Source organism: Pteropus alecto, unplaced genomic scaffold (genome assembly GCF_000325575.1).
Source record: "Pteropus alecto unplaced genomic scaffold, ASM32557v1 scaffold24, whole genome shotgun sequence".
In the NCBI taxonomy this organism is placed as follows: Eukaryota; Metazoa; Chordata; class Mammalia; order Chiroptera; family Pteropodidae; genus Pteropus; species Pteropus alecto.
Genome location: NW_006439192.1, coordinates 12,697,062 through 12,720,144, shown reverse-complemented (window position 1 = coordinate 12,720,144; position 23,083 = coordinate 12,697,062). Strand labels below are relative to the sequence as shown.

General features: G+C 37.1%; 1 protein-coding gene across 5 annotated transcripts; it reads left to right on the top strand.

Moving 5' to 3' along the window:
• Positions 1-27: 27 nt before the first annotated feature.
• On the top strand, positions 28-20,580 carry LOC102892855 (zinc finger protein 705A-like). 5 transcript variants are annotated; one of them, XM_015592911.2, is made up of 9 exons: positions 28-236; positions 2,364-2,522; positions 8,657-8,725; positions 9,630-9,700; positions 15,205-15,291; positions 16,948-17,074; positions 17,813-17,896; positions 18,396-18,478; positions 18,949-20,580. In XM_015592911.2, the coding sequence occupies exons 3-9, from the start codon at positions 8,683-8,685 to the stop codon at positions 19,594-19,596; spliced, it is 1,143 nt and encodes a 380-aa protein (XP_015448397.1). In that variant the 5' UTR covers positions 28-236; positions 2,364-2,522; positions 8,657-8,682; the 3' UTR covers positions 19,597-20,580. The 5 variants fall into 5 exon arrangements, with proteins under 5 accessions (XP_015448397.1, XP_006916416.1, XP_006916417.1 ...); XM_006916354.3 differs by lacking the exon at positions 8,657-8,725; XM_006916355.3 differs by lacking the exons at positions 2,364-2,522; positions 8,657-8,725.
• The last annotated feature ends 2,503 nt before the right edge of the window (positions 20,581-23,083 follow it).

Genomic DNA, 23,083 nt, shown 5'->3' with positions numbered 1-23,083 from the left:
TCAGTTGCTTGCCGACCCGGAAGCAGATTTCCCAGGTCAAGGGTCCAGTTTCCTGGAGCGAGTTTTAGTATTTAGTTCAAACTTGCACGTTGATGTTCTCAGCGCCGCGTCCTCCACACCCGGAGTCCAGGATCCTGGGGACATTACAGAACCCGCATTCGCTATCTCCAGTCGGGGGGAGCTCCGCCTAGTCAAGAACCGCTTTGCTGCCAGATCTGGATCCGCGTCAGTTTCAGGTAAAATAGCTCCGCGACCAGACCCTGCCTCGACCTTTCTGTCTTGTTTGTTTTCACCGTCTCTTCTTTCCACCCGCGCAGTGTCTGGAGGCGGTTTTGCGGTGCCTGGGGGTAGCTGCCAGTAGCCCCGCCCTCCTCCTACCTTGGGGTTCTAGAGACCCCAGCCCTCTCCTGAGTCAACCTCCCCATTCTGGCGTAGTTTTGGGGCCCAGCTCTGCTGCTCCTCGGGCCTCCCCTTTACAGTCCCCGCCTCAGGGTGGCCCCAGAACCCCGTGCTGGGGCACTCACCTGCCCCTGTACTATGACACTCCTTGTTCTGTTTCCAGACCCATCCCACTGGCTGTGCTTGTCAAGGTGTGTTTACATTTCTGGTGTCCACTGGAAAAATGTGCTCTTCCTGGGCAGGATTATGTTTATTCTAGTCCTGTGAATGCAGGGGCGAGGCGGGTGATGAGGAAATGGAGACCAAGGGAGAACCAGAGAGACAGAGTGAGTTAGGGAGAGTGAAGGAGGAACAGGAGGAGGGTAAAACTGAGGAGAGAGGGTGAGTCCGGTGGGTTTGGAAAGACACAGTAAGAATGAAAGAGAGTGACCTAGGCAAAAAGCAGTGAGATAAATGAAAATAGACAAAAAGAGGATCAGCAGAGAGATGAAAGAGAACAGACTAGGAGGAGGGAGTTTTGACCAACAGTAGAAATGGGGGCAAAGGAAGGGTAGATCTCAAATTCATTAGAGTTTTGTTCTTAATTTCCAATCTGTATTCCCTTTCAAATGTATTGTGTCCAATTCAGATTATGCGGTCTCAATGGTTTTCCAACCTTTTTTTATATGTTAATGACATCCTATAGTGCTTAGCAAATAATTTTACACTATTTCAATGTGTTCTTGGTAAGGATATTGGTGATTTTTTTACATTGACAATCAAAACCTACTTTAACCAATTAGTCTAATATTCAACGTCTTTCTCCCCATGTTATCTTTTAACTAAGTGGGCTGTGAGCTAAAGTTTCCAATTAAATACATGTTCTCTTTGCCCTGTCTCTGAAAATGATCAAGGATGAACTGGATTATTATGGAATTTTGTCAGATGTTCTGGAAAAGAGGAGTTAAATATTTTAGATCATTGTGATTAAAACCATGAAAGAGAAGTGGCTCTTGCTCAGTAGTTTGAAACATGATCTATAATTTTTAAGGACAAGGATGAGAACTGCCACTATCCCATCTGGGCCATGTCATTCCAGTGAGAACAATGCTGGTTCCTCTATTTTGGCCACCTAATGTTCCTCCTTGCGTGCCCCACAGTCACAAGGCAGCTTAATAGGGGAGAGCCCAGACTTTTTAAACTAAGTGTACATTCAAAAGTATCTTTCCAGTGAGGAGGGGGGAAGGGGCACTGACTTTGTAAAGGCAGCTTGGAGAAGGAATATGAAGCTATTTGGGGGTTAAAGATCCACAGAATAGGAGGGAGACTGAGAAGCTCAGGAGCAGAAAAAAATTTGTTTGGTACGTATTGAATGGATGTAAAAATATAAATTTTGTAGAGCTTCATTTCTAGCAATGATATCTATGAAATGCTTAATGTCTTATCTGAGGTACTCAAAAGATTAAGAGTAGCGGGGAAGAGTTTTTTTTTTAAGTTCATAACGTTTAATGAATCATAGAAACTTTATTAGACAGTATTAATATTTTTTTAATAGCATATATTAGAAACAAATATATTTCAGGACAGCAGAATTCTCACTGAACCAGTTTCCATCAGAAGGCTGAGTGATATATGAAAACATCAGATTTAATGTAAAAAATAACTCCTCTTGCTTGGATTTGTTTAATTGCTATATGATTTTCAAAGTGGCTTATTATTTGTTGACTATAAGTTTTCCTTGTTGCAAATAAGCTGTTATTTTGATTTTCTGTGTAATCCACACTCATGTCATAACAGCTGTCAGCTTTTTTCTTTTAAAAATATTAAATGGATTTTTATTTAGATGTGTTCATTATTCCAAAATGCTGAAATACAAATGAGCAAAAATATTATAAGCTATAAAAATACATCTGGAAAATAATCTGTCATTCAGAGACAACTTTTATATTGCTTTATTTAAATGTTTCTGTGTATGTGCCTTCTAGAGAATCTAGTCTCCCTGGGAGGTGGCTGACTCAGGGACCATGCCCTGCCCCCCAGCGCTCAAAAGCTCCACCTATCCTGAACATTAAGGCTACAGCACTTTCTTGGCCCTGACTGTCTTGCTGCACTTTCTGACTTCTGTTCCACCCTACCACCTTCAGGTATGTACTTCTGGCATCTTGCTTCTGAACCTGGAGATGTTGGTGGGAGACTGGGTTGGTCCCTCTGTGCCCTCCTCTGTGTTTGTAGATCTGTAGATGGCTTGAACAGTTCCTTGATTCTGGGGCATAGTACTTACAAAATACTTCACAGGCTCCAGAGGAAAGGGACCACCTCTCTATCCTTCCATGCTTGTTCCTTCTATTCCTGGGCCCCGAGGAGTCTTAGGAAATTTTTCATTGAGCCTGGTGGGCCACGGACGTCCTCTCTGGGCCTTGCACACAGGCATGAGTGGTTGCTCATTCCCAGGGTGATTTATAATATTTTCCAGAGGCTCAGGCAGGCCATGATGTCCTTGTCCAGTCTTTCCTGTCAGAATGGCCACTCAGGACTCTTGGAAAATTTGTGGACACTCATATCTGGAAAGGGCACCGGGACTGACCTGGAAGCATCTGTGTGTTTATATGTATTTTGGGGAAATCCTCTGTAGTTCCTTTCAGTAAGTTTGACACCCTGAGTAGAAAGTGAACATTGATTTAGTGTTGCCTAACAACAGATATAAATCATAATTGTAATAGTTACAATCATGATGATTAGCAACAATAATAATAATGGTCTTTATGGTGAAAACAATCATAATAAGAAACCTAAGGAGATGGGGAATAGAATCCAGACTTCTGTGAGTGAATGACCAGATACCCAGAGCAGGACTCGGTGTCGTGTCCCTCAGAGTCTTAGATCTGCTCCCTGAAATGTGTTCCCTAAAGGTGAAGAACAAGCAGAAGGAGAGAAATAGAAACACCAGAAGTGGGTCATAGGTGATAACAAGGACTTCTCAGAGATTGCCTGTAGGTGAGGCTTGCTGGGAGGAGAAGAGCCCAGGTCCACAGCCTGCCTGCTGCCCCCACATCCATCCCTGTCTTGGAGCCTGGACATCTGGCAGGATTGAGGGACCTCCTTGGAATGCAGACTGGATTGCTGATCCACTTCCTGCCCCTCTACAAGGAACATTAAGCCCCCAGAATTGTCGCAGCCCTCAGTGCCAGCTGCCTTTCTGCCATCTGCTTTTCCCTGGTCCTTCAATATCTGCACATGTCTGTTACTATATTTCTGTCTGGGGCTGCTGGAAGGTGTCATCCCTGTTCCTCTGGCTGTCAGGTGGAGAAAACAGGCAGCAGGAACAGATCCTGGAGAACTTAGACAATTCTCTGTGTGGAATGCTGGAAATAAAACACCAAAGGAAAAGGGGGATAATAATTATGAACAAAGGAGAGAATGGGAAAGATTTTTAATAATTGTAAACTATGGTCCCTCAAAAATAACAATTCAGAGCCAGTTAGATCCCATTCTACTTAGAATAGACTTTATAAAGAATTCCATGAGATCCTCTGTGAGAGAAGGATTGTTTATTTAAAGAATGATGCAGTAACACATGGTGATCCACTGGCAAGAAAATATAGTCGAGTAGGAAACTCTTAAAAATGCCATGATGTGGTGGATAACTGCGTAGAGCAGGAATATTATAAAAGTTCCTCCAAAATAGGCATCATACAGAGGTGCTCAAAATAATGGATATATCTTTATAGATATATGTAGGCATATAGATATATAGAATGTATATGAGAAAATAATTTTCTATATGCATAGAAAGGCAAAGCATTTAAACAAGGATGTAATAATATAAACATGCCTTGCTTAATCTCCTCTGACTGCTAACATTAACCAGAGTGAAAAATCCTGCTTCATATGATAATGAAAAAAAAGTATCTTCATACATTGCATATGGAGCCATTAAGTGTGCTACATTTGGAGTTTAGCAACCAGGCAATATCTGTTCACTTTGAAACACACATGAGCCCATGACTAGCAATGAATGCACCTTCTGTGAATGTCCCTCAAAGTAATAAACTCATTATTAATTAAGTATGTCAAAGACATTCATGTTGATACCACTTTGAGGCAGGAGAAACAAACTAAAAATCAAGCATTGAGCAAATGGTTAATTTGAGGTTCACTTTTGTTTTGGAACAATAGAGAAATTTAAGGTATAATTTATGTCTCTGGCAGAATACTCAGAGCATTCCAGGCTGTGTTTTTGTTTTTGTTTTTTGTTTTTGTTTGTTGTTGTAAAATACACATATAACATTTGCCATCTTAACCATTTTAGAATGTACAGGTAAGTATATTAAGTATATTCACATTGTTGTCTAAACTGTAACTACCATTCATTTCCAGAACTCTTTCATTTGCAAAACTGAAACTATATCCATTAAACAATAACTCCCCATTCCCTCTTCCCCCATCCCCTGTCAGCCACCATCCTACTTTCTATATCTATGAATATGACTGCTCATATAAGCGGAATCATAACATATTTGTCTTTGTGACTGGCTTATTTCACTTACTGAGAAACATGTTCACTGAAGTGTTTTAAGGTGTGGAAGTTTTGAAAAATGAGTAGTAACTGGGTCTCTCTACTTCTGTACATGACTACTTGTTAGCCTGGACGAATTGGTGAGAGAAGGATCATTTAAGTCCACCTCCACTGAAAGACATCATTTTGTCAAAGAAATCTTCTTAAACAGACATACTTTTTTTTCTAGAGTATCAAGCAGCCCTAGGACCTCTTCTCCTAGGTTTCCCCATCAGCATGGACCTGGCAGTACCTCCAGAGGTGTTTCAGGAGTTTTGTCTGTGAACTAATATCAATAGTAATGATGCCCATGAATTAACAGGGACCAAACAAACAAACAAACAAACAAAAATGAAGTGGGATTATGGGTAGGATTGGGAGAACTGCTGATGAATGGACTCTACCCTCACTCTTGGATTAAAAAGGTAATGAGGGAGCAGCAGCTGAAAACGAAAGTAATCCAGAAGTGTTTTATTTATTTTTTTAAATTCAGATTTCAGATTGGGAGATAAATGTTAAGAGGATGGATCATATTGAGAGAGAGTTGTAAGATAAAGTGTATATTTTATAAGTAATAACAAAATTCATGATATGGCAGGAAATTATAGGACCCAAACATAAAGATCCTAGGTGGAATTATAAGTAATTCCTCACCTGTTATGGGAGAGATGGCATAAACAATGGATGTGAGTGCAAGACTACTTTAAAATTTAATGGTTAGAAGTGCCTACCTCCAAAATTACCTACTTCATTTGTGAAATAAATTATAAACCATCTGATGAATGAAAGAGGAAAAATGAGTCTGGAAATCCATCATTCATACCAAAGGTTTGAAATACTATTTATTTTGCACGGGAGTTGGAATTGACATGCAAAACCTAATGGGATTGCCAGACATTTTTGAGAAATAAACAAAATGACCGGAGATACAATGGCATATTTATGGTGTCTCCTGGTAGAATTACTTTGCTATGGGAGCCAGAAATCTTAAGCCAGAAGATTTTATCTCTGCAGGCATAGGAATTCCACTTAAATGTATAATTAAATTGTGAATGATGGTGATAAAACTATAACTACATTGTGCTATGAATTAACATTTTTTTTTAAAAAAAATTTCCTATTAGCCAAAAAGTTTGGTTGGCTTCTCATTTTTATTGAATAGCTAATAAAGTCTTAGCATGTTCTTGAAAGTACTATGTGGCCAGTGTTACTGTGCAACACTCCCCTTCTCCTTATTAGTCATATAGTTTATTTTTGTCACATCAAAATGTGTATTGTAAATTTTTGTATTCATTCATCTTCCATTTTATTTTTAAGTTCAGATTTCCTCCAAGGATTTTGAACTTTATGTCCATAGAATCCCAGTGTGTCTGGTTCTCTGCATATCTGTTTTTAGACATTTGTTATATCAAAGCAACATCTTAACAGTCTTTAAATTTTATTCTGTCAACATTTACTCCACCAATTTCATGTCCTGTTTTTGACTGTTTGTGTTCCTTTCCCATTTTTGTCTTGAATCTATTTTATTATTTTAACTGCCTCCCCAAGATTCTAGATCTGTGATATCTAATACAGTAACTACTGGTCGCATGTGGCTATTCAACTTCAGTTGATTAAAATTAAATAACTATGTCATATCCATAGTAATGCTAGCCAGATTTCAGATGTTTTGTAACCACATATGCCTGGTAGCTGTGGTATTGTACAATGCAGATATAGAACGTTTTCTCCATCACAGAAAGTTCCACTGAGCATATTGATCTACATCTTAAGTTTTTACTCTACCATTTTGGCTTATGAATAATTTATTTTCTAATTCTTCAAGTTAATTGCTCTTAAGAGTTTCCTCAAGTGAATTTTTCCATTTTATTTCTTCTCGAGGTAGGTACTTATATTATTGTAACCCTTTTTAAATTAATAAAAAAAATTAAGACAAAATTTTCTGTGAATGGTGTTCTAGCTTTGTTCCAATGGTACTTTTATATAATATGTTCAAGTATTATTTTTCATAATGTCTATTTTGAAAAAATTATGGCAAGGTTATTTAAAAGATTTTAAGTTGGCATATTGTGTCTTCTGTGGTTATTATGTTCTGGTCTCCTTTATTGAATTAAATCATAAAATTATTTATGTCATATCATTTCCTTTGTTGTCTTTACCAGTAACATGGATTTTATAGTTGTGGGCTTGTCTTTCACAGCTTTCAATTTCTTTCCAATCCTTTCAATAGTTTTTACTTAATCCTTTTCCTTTTGGTCATTTTAAAGCATGTCATCCACATAAGTGATTTTTTAGCATTGTCTCTTTTCCTTTCTTTTATTTCCCAACATGGTCTCTTCTCACGTGATTTTCGTTTTACTTTTGGAAATTTTGGAGCTCTGCCAAATCACTTTTTCTTGTCTTGTAAATCTTTGACTTGCATTCTTGTAATTCTGTTTTAAAGTTCTATTAATTAAAGTTTCTAATAAATTGTAATTCTTCCATTACTAAATAACTATGTCATGTCCATAGTAATGCTAGCCAGATTTCAGATGTTTTGTAACCACATATGCCTGATAGCTGTGGTATTGTACAATGCAGATATAGAACGTTTTCTCCATCACAGAAAGTTCCACTGAGCATATTGATCTACATCTTAAGTTTTTACTCTACCATTTTGGCTTATGAATAATTTATTTTCTAATTCTTCAAGTTAATTGCTCTTAAGAGTTTCCTCAAGTGAATTTTTCCATTTTATTTCTTCTCGAGGTAGGTACTTATATTATTGTAACCCTTTTTAAATTAATAAAAAAAATTAAGACAAAATTTTCTGTGAATGGTGTTCTAGCTTTGTTCCAATGGTACTTTTATATAATATGTTCAAGTATTATTTTTCATAATGTCTATTTTGAAAAAATTATGGCAAGGTTATTTAAAAGATTTTAAGTTGGCATATTGTGTCTTCTGTGGTTATTATGTTCTGGTCTCCTTTATTGAATTAAATCATAAAATTATTTATGTCATATCATTTCCTTTGTTGTCTTTACCAGTAACATGGATTTTATAGTTGTGGGCTTGTCTTTCACAGCTTTCAATTTCTTTCCAATCCTTTCAATAGTTTTTACTTAATCCTTTTTCTTTCGGTCATTTTAAAGCATGTCATCCACATAAGTGATTTTTTAGCATTGTCTCTTTTCCTTTCTTTTATTTCCCAACATGGTCTCTTCTCACGTGATTTTCGTTTTACTTTTGGAAATTTTGGAGCTCTGCCAAATCACTTTTTCTTCTCTTGTCTTGTAAATCTTTGACTTGCATTCTTGTAATTCCGTTTTGAAGTTCTATTAATTAAAGTTTCTAATAAATTGTAATTCTTCCATTACTAAAATTATTGGATAATTTTTAAATGATGCTTTCCTCCAGGGCAAAGGATTTCTTGAATATTAATATTCAGTTACCTTTTTACTTCTACCTCCTTTATACTTTATCTTTTATAATAGTTACTGCATTGGTTTTCTTTTTCCCCCCCAAGTAATTTTCATTGAGTTGAGTTCTCAGTAAACCGCATGAATCCATGGTAGTAGTTTAGAGAGACATATGTCAGGATTGTACTGTAGCAGGAACTCTTCCCTAGGTCAAAATAATGACTGTTTAGCACAGGACATTTGAAAAATTTGTGGGACCTTGTTGGGGTTTTCCATAATCTAAGAAAGATCAGCTCCTGATCAGCTGCTTTTTATTTACTAGTTCTCATCCACTCATGACCTTCTTGGATGCCTACAACTTGGAAGCATGGACAGAGCACAGTGCTATCTGGTACATTCTTCCCGTTCATAGGGCTGTCTTGTTTCATACGCATAGGGTTCCCTGGATATCCCTATATTTCATTAGAAGAAAAATTCTAAAGTTAAAATATTATTTTTCATTTCAATCTAAATTTGCCTCGAAGTCAAAATCCAACATAATCCCATGGTTAAAGCCTTATTAGTTTGCCTAGATCTTCCTTCTTTCTCCTATATTTTCTGAATAACTCAAATTGGTAAACCATATTTATGGAGTATCTTTTAAGCATTGTGAACTGTCCTGGGTATTGGCTGCCTTTCCCTAGTTATCAGATCCTTGCATTAATCTGGGGATTCTCTTTCAGATCTGATTGAAAGCTCTGTCCTCCCTGTTTGGTGACTTACAGAGGAAAATAAGAGGAAACAGTGCCCAAAATCCAGTTTTCACCCCCCACACCCAGATATTTAAACAACTTTCCAGTTCCTCAGACCCCTTCACTCATCCTAGAAGGCAAAAGATTCAAATTCTTCATTATAGTACATGTATACAACAGGCAGAGAGCAGAGCTTGGTAACTGTCTTGACACTGCTTGTTTTTGTGATGCTGAAGGCATTTTCTTTCCTATGCATTACAGAAAGATTCAAATTTCTAGATATGGACTAATGGCCAAGGGGAGGGCTATTCTACTATTCTGAGAAGAGCAGGCACCTCAAAGCTCAGGGTAGAGGCAGGGGTTCGCAGGGTATAGAGTGTAGGGCCCAGTCCAAGCACCCTGAAATGGAAAACACTGGTATAAGAGCTCGGGGTACAATTGGAGCAGGCCATCCAACCAGTTTCTGGCCTTGTGGCCATGGAGGAGGACAGCAAGGGCTCAGAGGAGGAATCTTGGGCTCCCCTCAGTTTTGGAGATGACTGTGTCAATTTTCTCCCTTTGCAGAGTTTGTAAGCTTTGGAAGGTGCTCGCTGAATATTCTGCACTATGGTGATATGTACCTGATACCTTACAGGGTATGTATGGACTCTATTTGGGAAAATGCTTGAGAGACTTTGTGGTATACCTAGGATGGCAGTTCTCACACAGAAGCCACCCTGGGCTCCTTGAGGATTTATAGATGATGGTTCAGTCAAGTTCTGATATTATCCAAGGGCCTGAACATCATTCAAGGGCCCTGAACATCATATTGCACTTCCTGATTCAATTGAAGGCAGTTGATTTTGGTCCCTTGATTGTCAGACTGTTTGGCTCTTGCAGGGAGAGGCCCCTGTTATAAGGCATCTCTTTAGGAGATACATGGGATCAAGGTTCCAGTGTGGGAGGCTACCTGATCTGAGGCATAAATATTTCAAAATTCCTACTTTAATTAAGGAAGTTTGCAAGAAGATGTATTTATTGCAGTGACTCATAGTGTTCCAAATGTGAGCACTTTACACTCATTAACCCATTTTTACCTCTCAACGATCCTACGAAGGAGTATGGGCCATCTCTCCATTCGTGCATCACCAGCATGTGGGGAAGCTGGGGCCCTGGCAGGCTGTGTCTGTAGCCTGGGCCCTTAACCTCTGGGCATTCAACTTCAGGAGAAATTAGTTTAGCATTCTTTTGTCCTTAAGGCACTCATACTCCGTGATGATAATGATGATGGTGACGGCGACGATGATGATGATGACAATTACTAAAAAAAAATCAGATGCTTGTACTTAAAATTAATGGTATATTGCAATATTTTTTTTCAAAAACAGTTTGATCTTTTATATCTCTTTATCTCCATATATCTTAAGATATGTTCTTAGTCTTTCAAACGTTTAATATTTTCAAAAACAGTTAAAGCATATCTTATTTACAGTAAAATCAATCGTGAAGCTAAACCATTTATTCTATGAAGCCCTAATATTTTGAAACTCATAGGGTTTTACTGTCCTTAATCATTAACTAAATCTGACTTGAAGAGAACTACAGTGAACTCTGTTTTTATTCCTTGGTGGTAAAATATGCACAATTGAGATACCTGGAAAATATGTCCTTTGTATGTATATTTTAAGCACAAATGTTTCTACTTAGAGTCACCTTGATGCACACAGCCTGAAAGATTTAAATAGATTACAGATTCTCTCAAAGAGCAGATCTCTTGCTTTTGCTTTCTACAGTATTGCCCATAACAACCAACATCCACAAAATAGTGAGACTTTTCAGAAAAGAGATGAGGGTTGCTTTTGAGACTTTTAGAAGGATGAAGAATTAAAGAGCATAATCTTTTGGTGAAATAAGAGACAAACAGATTATTGAAACACAGTGGGTAGCCCAGAAATACACCCACACAAATACAGTCTTTGTGTGGATATATTTGATATTTTGCAAAGAAGCAAAACAATACAGTGGAGAAAAAAAGTCTTCAAAAGGGGAAGGTAACAACTGGAAATCCACATTAAAAAAAAAAAAAAAAAGAATCTAGACATAGACCATACACCCTTTTCAAAAGTTACCTGAAAAAATACAGTAGACTTAATTGTAAAACACAAAACTATAAAACTTTTAGAAGAAAACATAGGAGAAAAATTTAGATGACTTTGGGTTTGGTAGTAACTTTTTAGATCAATACCAAAGATATGGTCCATGAAAGAAGTAATCGATAACCTGGGCTTGATTAAAATGAAAAGCTTCTGCTCTGTTAAAAACACTGTTAAGAAAATAAGAATACAAGCCAGAAGCTGAAAGAAAATATTTGCAAAACACATTTGATAAAGGACTATTATCTACAATTTATAAAATACTCTTAAAACTCAACAACAAGAAAATGAACAACCCCATGAAAAATGACAAAAGATCTGAACAGGCACCTCACCAAAGAAGATACACAGATCGGAAATAAGCATATGAAAAGATGCTCAACATATGTCATTAGAGATTTGCAAATTAAAACAAAAATGAGATATCACTCCTTGTCTATTAGAAAATCAAAAATACTGAGAACACCAGATAATGGTGAGGAGCAGCAGGAACCCTCATTCCTTTTTGGTAGGATTGCAAACCGTTGCAGCCACTCTGAAAGACAGTTTAGAAGTTTTTTACAAAATTAAACATTCTTATCATATGATCCATCAATCGTGCTTCTTGCTATTTATCCAGCTGAGTTGGAAAATATATGCCCACACAAAAACCTGAACATGAATGTTTTATTAGTAGCTTTACTCATAATTGTCAAAACTTGGAAGCAACCAAGGTGTTCTTAAGTAATATAATGGGTAAATAAATTGTGGTATATCCAAACAATAGAATTTTATTCAGCAGTAAAAAGAAATGAGCTATCAAGCCTTGAAGACACATAGAGGAACTTTAAATGCATATGACTAAGTAAAAGAAGCCAATCTGAAAAGATTGCATATTGTTTGATTCCAACTATATGACATTCTGGAAAAATCAAACCTATGAAGACAGTAAAAAGATCAGTGGTTGTCAGGGTTTGAGTCAGAGGAGAGATGAATAGGCATAGCACAGAGGTTCTTTAGGGCGGTGAGTCTATTCTGTACAATACTTGACATTATACATTTTCCAAAACTCATAGAATGTACAACACCAAGAGTGAACACTAATGTAAACTATGAACTTCGGGTAATAATGCTGTGTCAATGTAGGTTCATTAACTGTTAGAAAAGTACCACTCTGGTGGTGGATGTTACAGTGAGGAAGGCTGTTTATTTGTGTGGACAGGTGGTATTTAGGAACTGTACTTTCCCCCCAATTTTGCTTTGAACCTAAAATGACTCAAAAATAAAGTGTTTTTAGAAAAAGAAAGAACATTATCTGTTTTTCTTCATTACATCTGTATGAATAACCTAGTTAGTATTTTGTTAAAAAAGGCCTGCCTTGATTAATTTTATATTGACTGGCATCCAGATTAATCAGAGTATATGTTTTGATTTATATGATTGATGAGGCTATCAATTGCTTATAAAGATAGATCTCCATCAAGAGTGTGATTTATCTAGAGAGAAGAAGCTCTGAGATCTTTTGTATGGTGACTGCATCAATGAAGAGTGACTTCATTGGCTTTTCCATCTATTTGGGTTTTGTAAGTACTGGAGAGAATTTTTACTAGGAAGGATAGACACTTTTATTTCAAAAAGGTTTACAACCAGAAAATAATTGTTTGACTGCAGGCATTAGGGAGCAGGCAGCCTGAGGGTAGATTCCCTTACTGTGAACATAGAATTTCTCTGTATTTATCATATGTATTGTGGTCAGAGGGAAACTTGCCTGATTTTACCATTCAAAGGTTGATTTTCCTGCATTTAGATCATCAGTATAAGATAGATAGATGATAGATAGATAGATAGATAGATAGATAGATAGATAGATAGATAGATAAATAGATAGATAGATAGAGATAGATACATAGATGTATACATACATATATACAAATTAGGTGAGCAGCCTGAAAGAATAGTAGAGTTCATTTATGTCAAAGCAGAGGGGAAGGAAAAGGCTAACTTTGATTGGAGTTCAGTGAAAGTATCTCTCTGTAATTGAGATTTCAACTAAAATGGAAGTAAAATGTATGTGGGGTGGGAAGTTTGTATATGGGGATTAAGTTTGTATAGGTGGAAATGAAGGTTAATAATAGTGCCCAGTGTAGAGAGGTAATAGCAATGTGTTTGTTGGTTCAGTAAGGTCACAGTGGTCCCCAACCTTTTTGACACCAGGACCCGTGCTTCTATGAGAACGTAATGCCTGATGATCTCAGGTGGAGCTGAGGCGGTGACTAGCTAGTACTGGGGAGCAGCTGCAAATACAGATCAAGCTTTCCTTGCTCCCCCGCTGCTCACCTCTTGCTGTGCAGCCCAGTTCCTAACAGGCCATGGACTGGTACTGGTCCACAGTTGGGGGGTTGGGGACCCCTGATGTAAAATACTCAGATGTCTCATGGAGCCATTAACTAAAGTTGGAGAATAGAAGAAGAGTGATTTTTATATTTGGAGGGATGGGGGTGTTGTCCTGAGAAATATTACATTTTAAGTGTAAGTCTGCAAGCAGAGATTATAGCTCAAAAATGGAATCCAGACAATAAATTGGTCACTTTCATTTTAGAGATAGCAATAAAAGAAATGGAAGCAGTTGCATAAATGTGTGAGACTGCCAAGATACTATATATATATAATTTTTTCTTTTTAAAGGGAGTCTTGAGACATTACAGTAGTATTGAGGAGTTCTTTGCAGAGGGCATGGGAGAAGAACTGGTTATAGAGGTGATGCTCAGGTAAAAGCTAGTTGTAGTATGTAATTCTTAAGGAATTTGAGCATAGGAGACAGAGCAAAATTAAAATTACAGATGTATCATTTTTTTAGCTGTGTGACTTATATTATTAGTTTTTTGAACCTCTTCTGGTTATGTCATTTGTTAAATTGGTAAATAAACTATAATCAATAGGTTTTCTGTGAGGATTAAATAGATGAATATATGTAAATATCCGAACACAGAGTCACATTTGATACAAATTTATTTATTTTTGTTGTTTTCTAGACCTCAGTTACAAATGGATGAGTTAATTCAACTTTTATGACATTTTCATCTTTCCATGAAATACTTTTGATTATTATTGGTATTTCAGAGGAGAATTTACAGTTTATAAATGTTTTCTCTATGTGTCTCTCACATACATCTTTGTGTGTATTACATATATATGCACACTCATAATACATACTTGTGTGTTTGTGTCTAATGAAATTCAGGGATACTGTGCCTAATGAAGATTAATATAAAATAGGATATCAAGAATTTTAGCTACCACCTTGTGAAAATATGAGATGGATCACTAGAATTCCTCCTAAACCCCAGCCATTCTGTGTTTTCTGGACATCCTTGACTTAGAGGATTGAGGCAGTACATGACATTAACATTATGACTCATGTATGTGCTCCTGCTACTTTCTGATGCAGGGGATTTTTAGAGACTAGACTGGGTGCCAATGACCTCTCCAAATGGAGTGAGTCGTTAAATTAATTAGCTCTCATCATAAAATAGATCCTTGGTTTCTTGATGCCCAAGGAGACTTGTGAGCAGAAAAACTGTGAAGGTCCAGATGGCTCTATGGATGATGGAGAACCAGTGCTAGTGCATAAGGCAAGAATAATGAAATCTGAGAAATTCCCACAGTATTTATCTATAAGTAGAAACCAAAATCTCCACGTGGCATGAGTTAGGGATCACTATGCTTTGGAATCAGGAAAGGAATCAAATAACTGGATGCCATGGCCTGTTTAACATACAAAACTCAATACTTTCAATGTTCTTATCACATATCTGTATTTCTATGTTTTTTATTATCAACTATAGTCATAATCTTTCTTTTGACTCTGGAGAAAGAGGAGAGTCCTCTGTGCATTTCCCGTAGAGTATATTGCATGTTTGTTGATTATACTGGGAGTCTCAGCCAGGTGTACATTGGGGATTCATAATAGCAGGGTCTGGAAATTTTGCACGAGACCGGGGTCTCATGACTTCTTTCTCTATCCCCAGCTTTGCCTGCTTAATGTTTGGACTGTCTGTGAGAGAAAACCCAGAGAAAGACAGCTGGCAACTGAATTATTGACAATGCAGCCATTGGTGAGTAGGGAATGCCTCTTTCTACTGAAATTACATCACTATTGACAGTGTTGGGCAGGTTTCTCCTACTGGCATCAATGTTCTAAGTTCAGTCAGGAAGTATTCAAGGATCTGAGCTCCAGTGAAATACTTCCAGTATTATGAGATGGATATAGTAGGTCTCCTCAATAGCTAATATTCTTCCTAACATCATACTAATTTATTCCAGCAGGTGTGCATTTACAGAAGAGATAAGTTTTCTTTCTCTCCAATTCAGTCTGTGACCTCACTAGGAAATAATTCATTCATTAATCATGTTATTGGCTATAATGGTGTGAGGGTTGTGGTGAATAGAAATGAGCAAGGAGCAGAACATTACAGTCCATTAGGGAGGCAATGGTTTTATCAGGTAAAGGCAGTTAATTCAGTGTTACAGGTCCTGGGTGAGGGCTGTGACATGTTGAAGGGAGCATAGGAGGTTTAAACTAGAGGAAGCATGAGGAATCATTCATTTATTTTTTTCCATTTTTAAATTTAAAGTTTTGATAGAGTATATTTGTACTTTTGGAAACTTCTTAAAGAGATCATTAAAATTGTTGTTCTTGTCCCAATCACACATTTTACCTTTTTGTTATTCATCTTTTATTTCATATTTGGTAACTGGAGTTAATGAATAGGGAGTATTTTTTCCTTAATTTTGTTTGCACATGAAGGAGAGGGATATAGTAGAGTAAAATTTAAGACCTGTGCAAATTTTTGAAGAACTAGATAGACCAAAACCAATCAAGATTGTTTTTTAAGCTGTTACCATGGAGACAAGATAAAGCTACAAGAGAGATGGCAATGACTGGTGTTTGAGGTCCCAGAGAAAAACAGAGTGGGAGGCCTTATCTCACAGGAATGGTCAGGCTAGGACTGTCCTTCATCAGTACAGCCCTTTCAGAGGGCCCTGGCTTGTGCTGCTGATCCATCTGACCTTATAGTGTTATGAACACCTGTGTCCTGTAGCATTAAGACAGACAGTACCTACTAGTAGATCTTCAGTTTTGATGAATGCTGGAAATTGTTTCAAGGGTCTTGGACACTTTAGTGAGTAATAAGCTAATGGCTTGTATTTAATACATGTTTACCTAGATAGGATAAACTTTATATATTAGTTCATTTGATCTTTCAACTAATAAAACGTTATTAAACCATTTCATAGACAAGAAATCTGAAATTCATCTAGGTCAATGATATAACCATAGTCATGGTTTAAAAGTGGCAAATCATGGTTATTGTGTGCCTTAATGATAAGTCTGGAAAGTTACTTGACATTAATTAGGAAGAGAGTTTTAGTTATGAGTCTTTAAAGGCAATTTTTATACTCATGTGTCTAGAAGTGATAATTACCAGTTTGTTGGAAAATTTCCAGGTTATATTATACCATATTTCATATAATATTTATTTAGAGTAAAAGTTTATTAATTCAGACCGTGTATATCTCTGTGATGTATCTGAAAGGCACATTCCAGCTTAGCTCTGAGAATGAACTGATGAGAACTGATGAGACTCAGTTTGATCTTTCTATATACCCAGCTTCTCCACTTCTTTTTTCAATGTTGTCATCTCAACCCTCCCACTGTGGACATTGGCAGGAATTTCTCTGTCTAAACCAGAATATTCATGATGTTTTAGGAATCAGTGATGTTTGAAGATGTAGCTATAGACTTCACTCAGGAAGAGTGGGCCCTGCTGGACACATCCCAGAGAAAACTGTTCAGAGATGTGATGCTGGAAACTATTAGTCATCTGGTCTCCCTGGGTGAGTCTGTCCACTTTTATGTATGTGTATAGATAATTGGTGGGTATGTAGGTCTTCATTTATTTATTAAATCAACAAGTATCTGGAATACACCCACTGTTTTCTACCCTGATTCTTACACACACCCACTCTACTCTCTAACCTGATTCTTTCATAGATCTTATAACTACATGAAAGAGAGTTGCTCTTTTCATTTATTTACACTTAGTTTGTTACCCCCACTAGAATGTAATCTTGATGACAATTTCATGTCTCTAATACTCAGAACAGAACTGGAAATTCAGTAAATATTTTTTGCATGCATAAGTAAATTGATAAAATATTTTCTAAATAATTATTCTGTTCTAATCACTATGCTAAACCTTGAGACCAGAGTTAAACTAACAAAACTTGATTATTCTTATGGAACTAATGATTATTGGCATCTGTTTGAAAATAATATTCAACCCACTGTGGCGACATTTAATTTCTCCATCTTTGAAAAGACTGAGGATTCCTCATTCTGACTTTGAACATGGGCATGGACATCAGGATCCAGAGGTCCTCACTATTTTAGACACATTATCTGGATTTCTTTTCATTCTGGTGAAGGATCTTCAGTGTTTTCTTTGTTCAAGGTGTTGTTGCCTGGACTGACCATCAGTGTTCTTATTCTTCCTCAGTAGCCTGTTCTGGACTTGATTATAATGCACATATTAGGACGTCTCAAAATCCATGTACCTTTTTTTCCATGAATAGGGTATCATCATGCGATTTTCCAGTTGGAGCAAGGAGAAGAACTGTGGAGTGAAGGAATTGGATTTCTCCAAAGCCAGAGTTCAGGTGAGGATGAGTGCTTCAATATGAGGAGGTGCCTGGTCAGTGAACAACTATATCCTTAAGAATTCCAAGTGAAGATTTTGTTAAGTAAGTGATATTTTCTAAATTATAGATGAAGGACATTGAAGCATAATTCTTTAGATGTCATTATTCCTTCCATATGTCAATCATAATTCATGTGTCCCTTTGCTATTGGCTTTAGGGAGAAGGATATTCATATACTTACTGAAGTTAAACGTTCACATAATAACTCTTGTCCTAATCCTCCCCTTGGAAGATTTTCCCTCTCTTTACCTACCCATTGTCTCATCTCCATTTTACTTTGTTCACATTTCAGTCCTGAAAATCTTATTAATTGTCAGTGCCCTATAATGTTGTTTCTACTTCCTAGAGTATTCCCCATCAAAATGCTAATTTTTGAGACATACACAGATAGGTCTTGGTGCTTTTCAGCATTTTATTCCCCTAATGCTGTTTAATTTTTTTTTTCCGATTATTTTAGGCAGGGAAAGTGCCATTAAAAAACAAGAAATAATAGCCACACAACAAATCAGCACGAAGGACACATTTATAATCATACCAATGGTAAGTTTCATGGGTGTTGACCCTGGTCATCCAAATTAAATACCTGGCAATGGGATGTTAGTAATTGAGCACAGCAGCCTGATTTATGTTAAACTCTTATTCTTTCTCTGAGCAAAAAGTTTTGGGTAGTTTGAATTAAGTGAAGGAATTAGCCTGAGGTCAAAACTATATCTTGAGATCTTAATAAAAAGATGCAATATTTAATTGCATGAACATTGTTCGTATGCCTAGTCTTTGAAACATATTGAATTCTTCAAAATTAATCTATAAGCTTTGCAGTTGGGAAGCTACAAAAGAGAAAACCTTTATATATGGAGGGAAGTAACACCATGTGTATACAGATAACATTGGAAAAATTTTAATTGGAGACTATCACTGAAAGATTAATATAAGACTCATATGTAGAGAACAAATGTATGAACTAATGTGGCCAAACTGTTAACAGACTTTCATCTCTTTCCCCAAAACAGAAATCTCACATTCCAGAGGATCCCTATGAATATAATGATTTGGGAGGAGATTTCACTCATAGCTCTACAATAACTCAAAATTTGTTAACTCACATGGAAAAGAAACCCTTTATCAGCAAACAGTGTCAAAATTCCCTTAGTGACCTGTCATACCTTAAACAACATAAGCAGACTTACACTAGAGGTAAATCATATGAGTGCCATCTGTGTGGGAAAGCCTTTATGAATAGCTCTACCCTTAGACGACATGAGATGACTCACACTGGAGAGAGACCGTATGAATGCCGTATCTGTGGGAATGCCTTTATTCAAAGCTCCGACCTTAGAAAACACAGTCTAACTCACACTGGAGAGAAACCGTATGAATGTCATCTATGTGGGAAAGCCTTCACTCAGTCCTCTAACCTCAGACAGCATGAGAGAACACACACTGGAGAACAACCATATGAATGTCTTCTATGTGGGAAAGCCTTCAATAAATGTTCTGCTCTTAGACGACATGAGATAACTCACACTGGAGAAAAACCGTATCGATGTCAGCTATGTGGAAAAGCCTTCAGTCAGTGTTCTGCCCTTAGACGACATGAAGGAACCCACAATGGAAAGAAAATCATGAATTCCTTTAGTAAATATTCTGACCTTAGATGACAAGGTATACATGCAACGAATGTGGAAAAAACATCAATCATAGCTTTAACATTTAAACACAGCAAGAGGACTCACACATTGAAGAAACACTGTCTGTAATCAGTGTGGAAGATCCTGCAGTCATCCATACTCATTTGACATATGCAGGTTTATATAGAAGAGAATTGTTACGTATGACATCCATGTGGCAAAACCTTCAGTCAGAGGTCTGGCCATAGATGACATATAGAACTCACACTGGAAATATAAGGAATGCAGAAGTCTTCAGCAACAGCTTTGAACTTTAAGTACACAAGAGAAATCGCATGAGGATAACTCCTTGATCTGTAATCAGTGTGGGAATGCTTTCATTTATAATTCATGGCTAAACAACATGAGCAAACTCCACTTAGGAGAACCTTTAGGTTTGTAATCACTGTGAACAAGTATTCAGCCAAGCACAAGGCATGGTGTGCATGAGAAAACTCAGTGAAGGAATAACCATTAAAACAGGATGTAAGAGAATAAAACCTTTTGAAGAATATCAAATAATTCATTCTCGAGAAGTGATTCAATTAAAAATTATGAGAAATCCTTTATTCATTGAGAATACTTGTGGCACATGTGCTGATTCAGATGGTACAAAATACTCTTAGGTGTCATGAAAGAAGGAAAGTCTTCAGTGCTTATTTATTCATTTTATAGTCAGCGTTACAGTTCTCACAGTGAGAAGCTAGCAGTCCTAAAATCGAAGTGGAGAAACCTTCAAATTTCACATCAGGAAAGAGTCTAGGGAGAAAGAACCCTCTAAGAGAGCCTTTAACATACTTTTAGCAAATAATTCAGAATTTTGAGAAAATAACTATTCACCAGAAAAATGTGGCATATAAATGCAAAATAGAGTGATCTGGAAATACTGAATGCAGAATTTTATAGAAAAATAGATTACTTTTTTATAGATTATTGTAAATATTTAAACAATAAACCCTGTTCCTTAAAAATCTATTGTGTTGGTGAAGTTTTCGTTTTCTTTGTGCAGTTGTAAACACACACATTTGAGTCTCCATTCTTTGGCATGTATGTTAAATTTAGCCTCTCTGAGTCTTCCCTTTCTCCAACAGCTTCTTCCACACTGCTTAGCCCCACTCGTTCCCATCAGTATCACCCGTTTCCATCTGTGCTCTGGTGGTGACACAATAGAGACCTTCACCTCACTTGACCAGTTTCTTAGTGTGCTATGACCCCGGGTCATAGAGGCAGTATCATGGACATCTAGTGTAAACCATTGGATAGTCTTTAGCTCTGCCCCTGGGAATCTCTGTGGGGCCAGAGACAGGCAGCTTTGTTTTTCCAGGCCAAGAACGCTCCTTGGATTTTTTTCCATAATTTTGACCTGAACTAAGTTGGGGAACGAGTTCATCCCATGACCCCATCTCACATCTTATTCAGGTGAGGCCTGAATTACGCACCTGCTTGTTTCCCAAACTAAGCCACTGCTGTGCTTCCTTCACAGCAGCCCTGAAAAAACTAATAAGATAAAATCCCCTAACCTCACAAAGGAGACTTCCCTTGCTTTACCCCAGGGCTTGGAAGTATATTACCCTTCAAACCGCAATATTGAACCTAAATCTCAAGGGGAAATGCTCTCAAGAGATAACTCAGCTGATTTGTGCTCTTAAACTGGTACAATCTCCAAATTAGGTTGAGACTAATTGAATGAACACATCTCTGGGTGAAACTGAAATGTCATTTAAAAAAAAAATCCACAAATGATTCTACTGTGCAGGCAAGATGGAAACAGTCAAGTCGTGTGAGGATGATGAGCAACCAAAATTCAGCATCTTGGCACCCTCATTGTACAGGCAGGGGTTGTGATCAGGCAGGGACATGTGGAAGTGTGAACAAAGATTAGAGAACAAATTAGTGATTAGAAGTTCACACCTTGGAGACAGACCCCATGTGTTCTCATTTCTACTGTCACAGCCCATGAGACCTTGTTACAGAACTTCCTGTGACTCAGTTTCCTAAATTCTAAGGTCAAAGTAGCTTAATTCCTTTATCTTAGAGTTATGAGTACTAATTTGTTGATACTGTATACATCAAATTATTACAGCTAGTAGGTACCTCGTGTTTGCAAATAAAGAATATTTTACAAATTAAATTGATACGGGTACACCACTCTTCATCTAACTTTTATATTTAAATATTTTCTAATCACTTTCTAAAAATCTGGTCATATTGTTATTACATTTAATCTGCTTAAGACAATATATAACTTACGCCAAGCTGTAGTTGATGTTAGCTGTGATCCTGAGGAGTCACACCCTCTTCCTAATGTGTCTCCAGGAGAGAAGGCAGGTCCTGCTGCCCACTGTGGGCCATTCCTGTCCTGGTGCTGGGACTCCCCAGGACATACACATTGCTTTCCCAGAGAAGCTCACATGCCAATGGGATTTATCTCCACTGACGTATGTATGTAAGTATGTTGAGCAATTGTAGTCAGATCATTGGACTTCGGGGTAGATAAAGGATAATTACATGACTACAAGGTGACAGAACCACACAACTAGCTTGATTTGAGCAGCACATTGATAACTTGCCTGTGAAGGGAAGTCCCTCACAGGATGACTCCTCCTAGAGGCAACAGTGTGGGGCCACCATTCAGAAGGAATGTAGAGCAAGGGAACTTCTAGCGAAGGATGCTTCACTGTCCTGATGAATTCAGCCACAAAATGGGCATCTGAGTCAGAGAACTACAAAGAGCTAGCAGCAGCTTAGAGACATATAGTCCTAGCAGATGGCAGGTGCTTTTTCACAGGGTGTGCAGAGCAGGCAAGCTCTAAATGGTTAAAATAATGCTAATTCAAGCTATGTTTAAAACAATTCAGTGTGTAAAAGTTTGAGTTTTGTTCTGGTGGGCTTTTGAGCTAATATGCCTAGTCTGCTGGGAAGAAGTAAACACACAGGCCTCATACCTAATACAATCAGAAGCATGCTTGCAAAGTTGGAGGGAAATTACCCAGCCTTTTTTTTTTTTTTTAAATATTTTGTATTCTAATTGCTTGATTCTATATTCTTGGTTCTAGTTTGCTGTCAGTAATTGTTCAGATAACTGAGATACCCTTCATGCTGAACCTATGTCGTGAGTTCTTGCCTCTGTGAAAATGAAATAGTAGGTATCATTTTCAAGGTACAGAGTGACCTATAGTATCTCTAAAGGTTACACCTAATTTAGAATGTTATTTGAAATACAGCAACCCAATTTACACTCTGCTTTTATTTTAAAATTCCCTCGTTTTCAAATAATAACAATTTTTTGAAGGTTTGGATGATTTGGAGGAGAAAGGAAGAATTAACCTAAAGAAGGTTAAAAATAAGAAGAGACAAATTGGAGTATATGTTTTTGTTTTCTTCCCATAGAATTTTTTAAATGTACTGTAAACATAAATGTAATAAAAAACATTTAGTTATTAATAATGATCATGGGTTATCACATTAAAACCCAGGA

Excerpts from the sequence above, each read along its gene's own strand:
- LOC102892855 (XM_015592911.2), top strand. The coding sequence starts at position 8,683 with ATGCCTACAACTTGGAAGCATGGACAGAGCACAGTGCTATCTG. Across the intron at positions 8,726-9,629 it reads ACAGAGCACAGTGCTATCTG|AGTTTGTAAGCTTTGGAAGG; the intron begins GTACATTCTTCC and ends CTCCCTTTGCAG. Across the intron at positions 18,479-18,948 it reads CATTTATAATCATACCAATG|AAATCTCACATTCCAGAGGA; the intron begins GTAAGTTTCATG and ends TCCCCAAAACAG.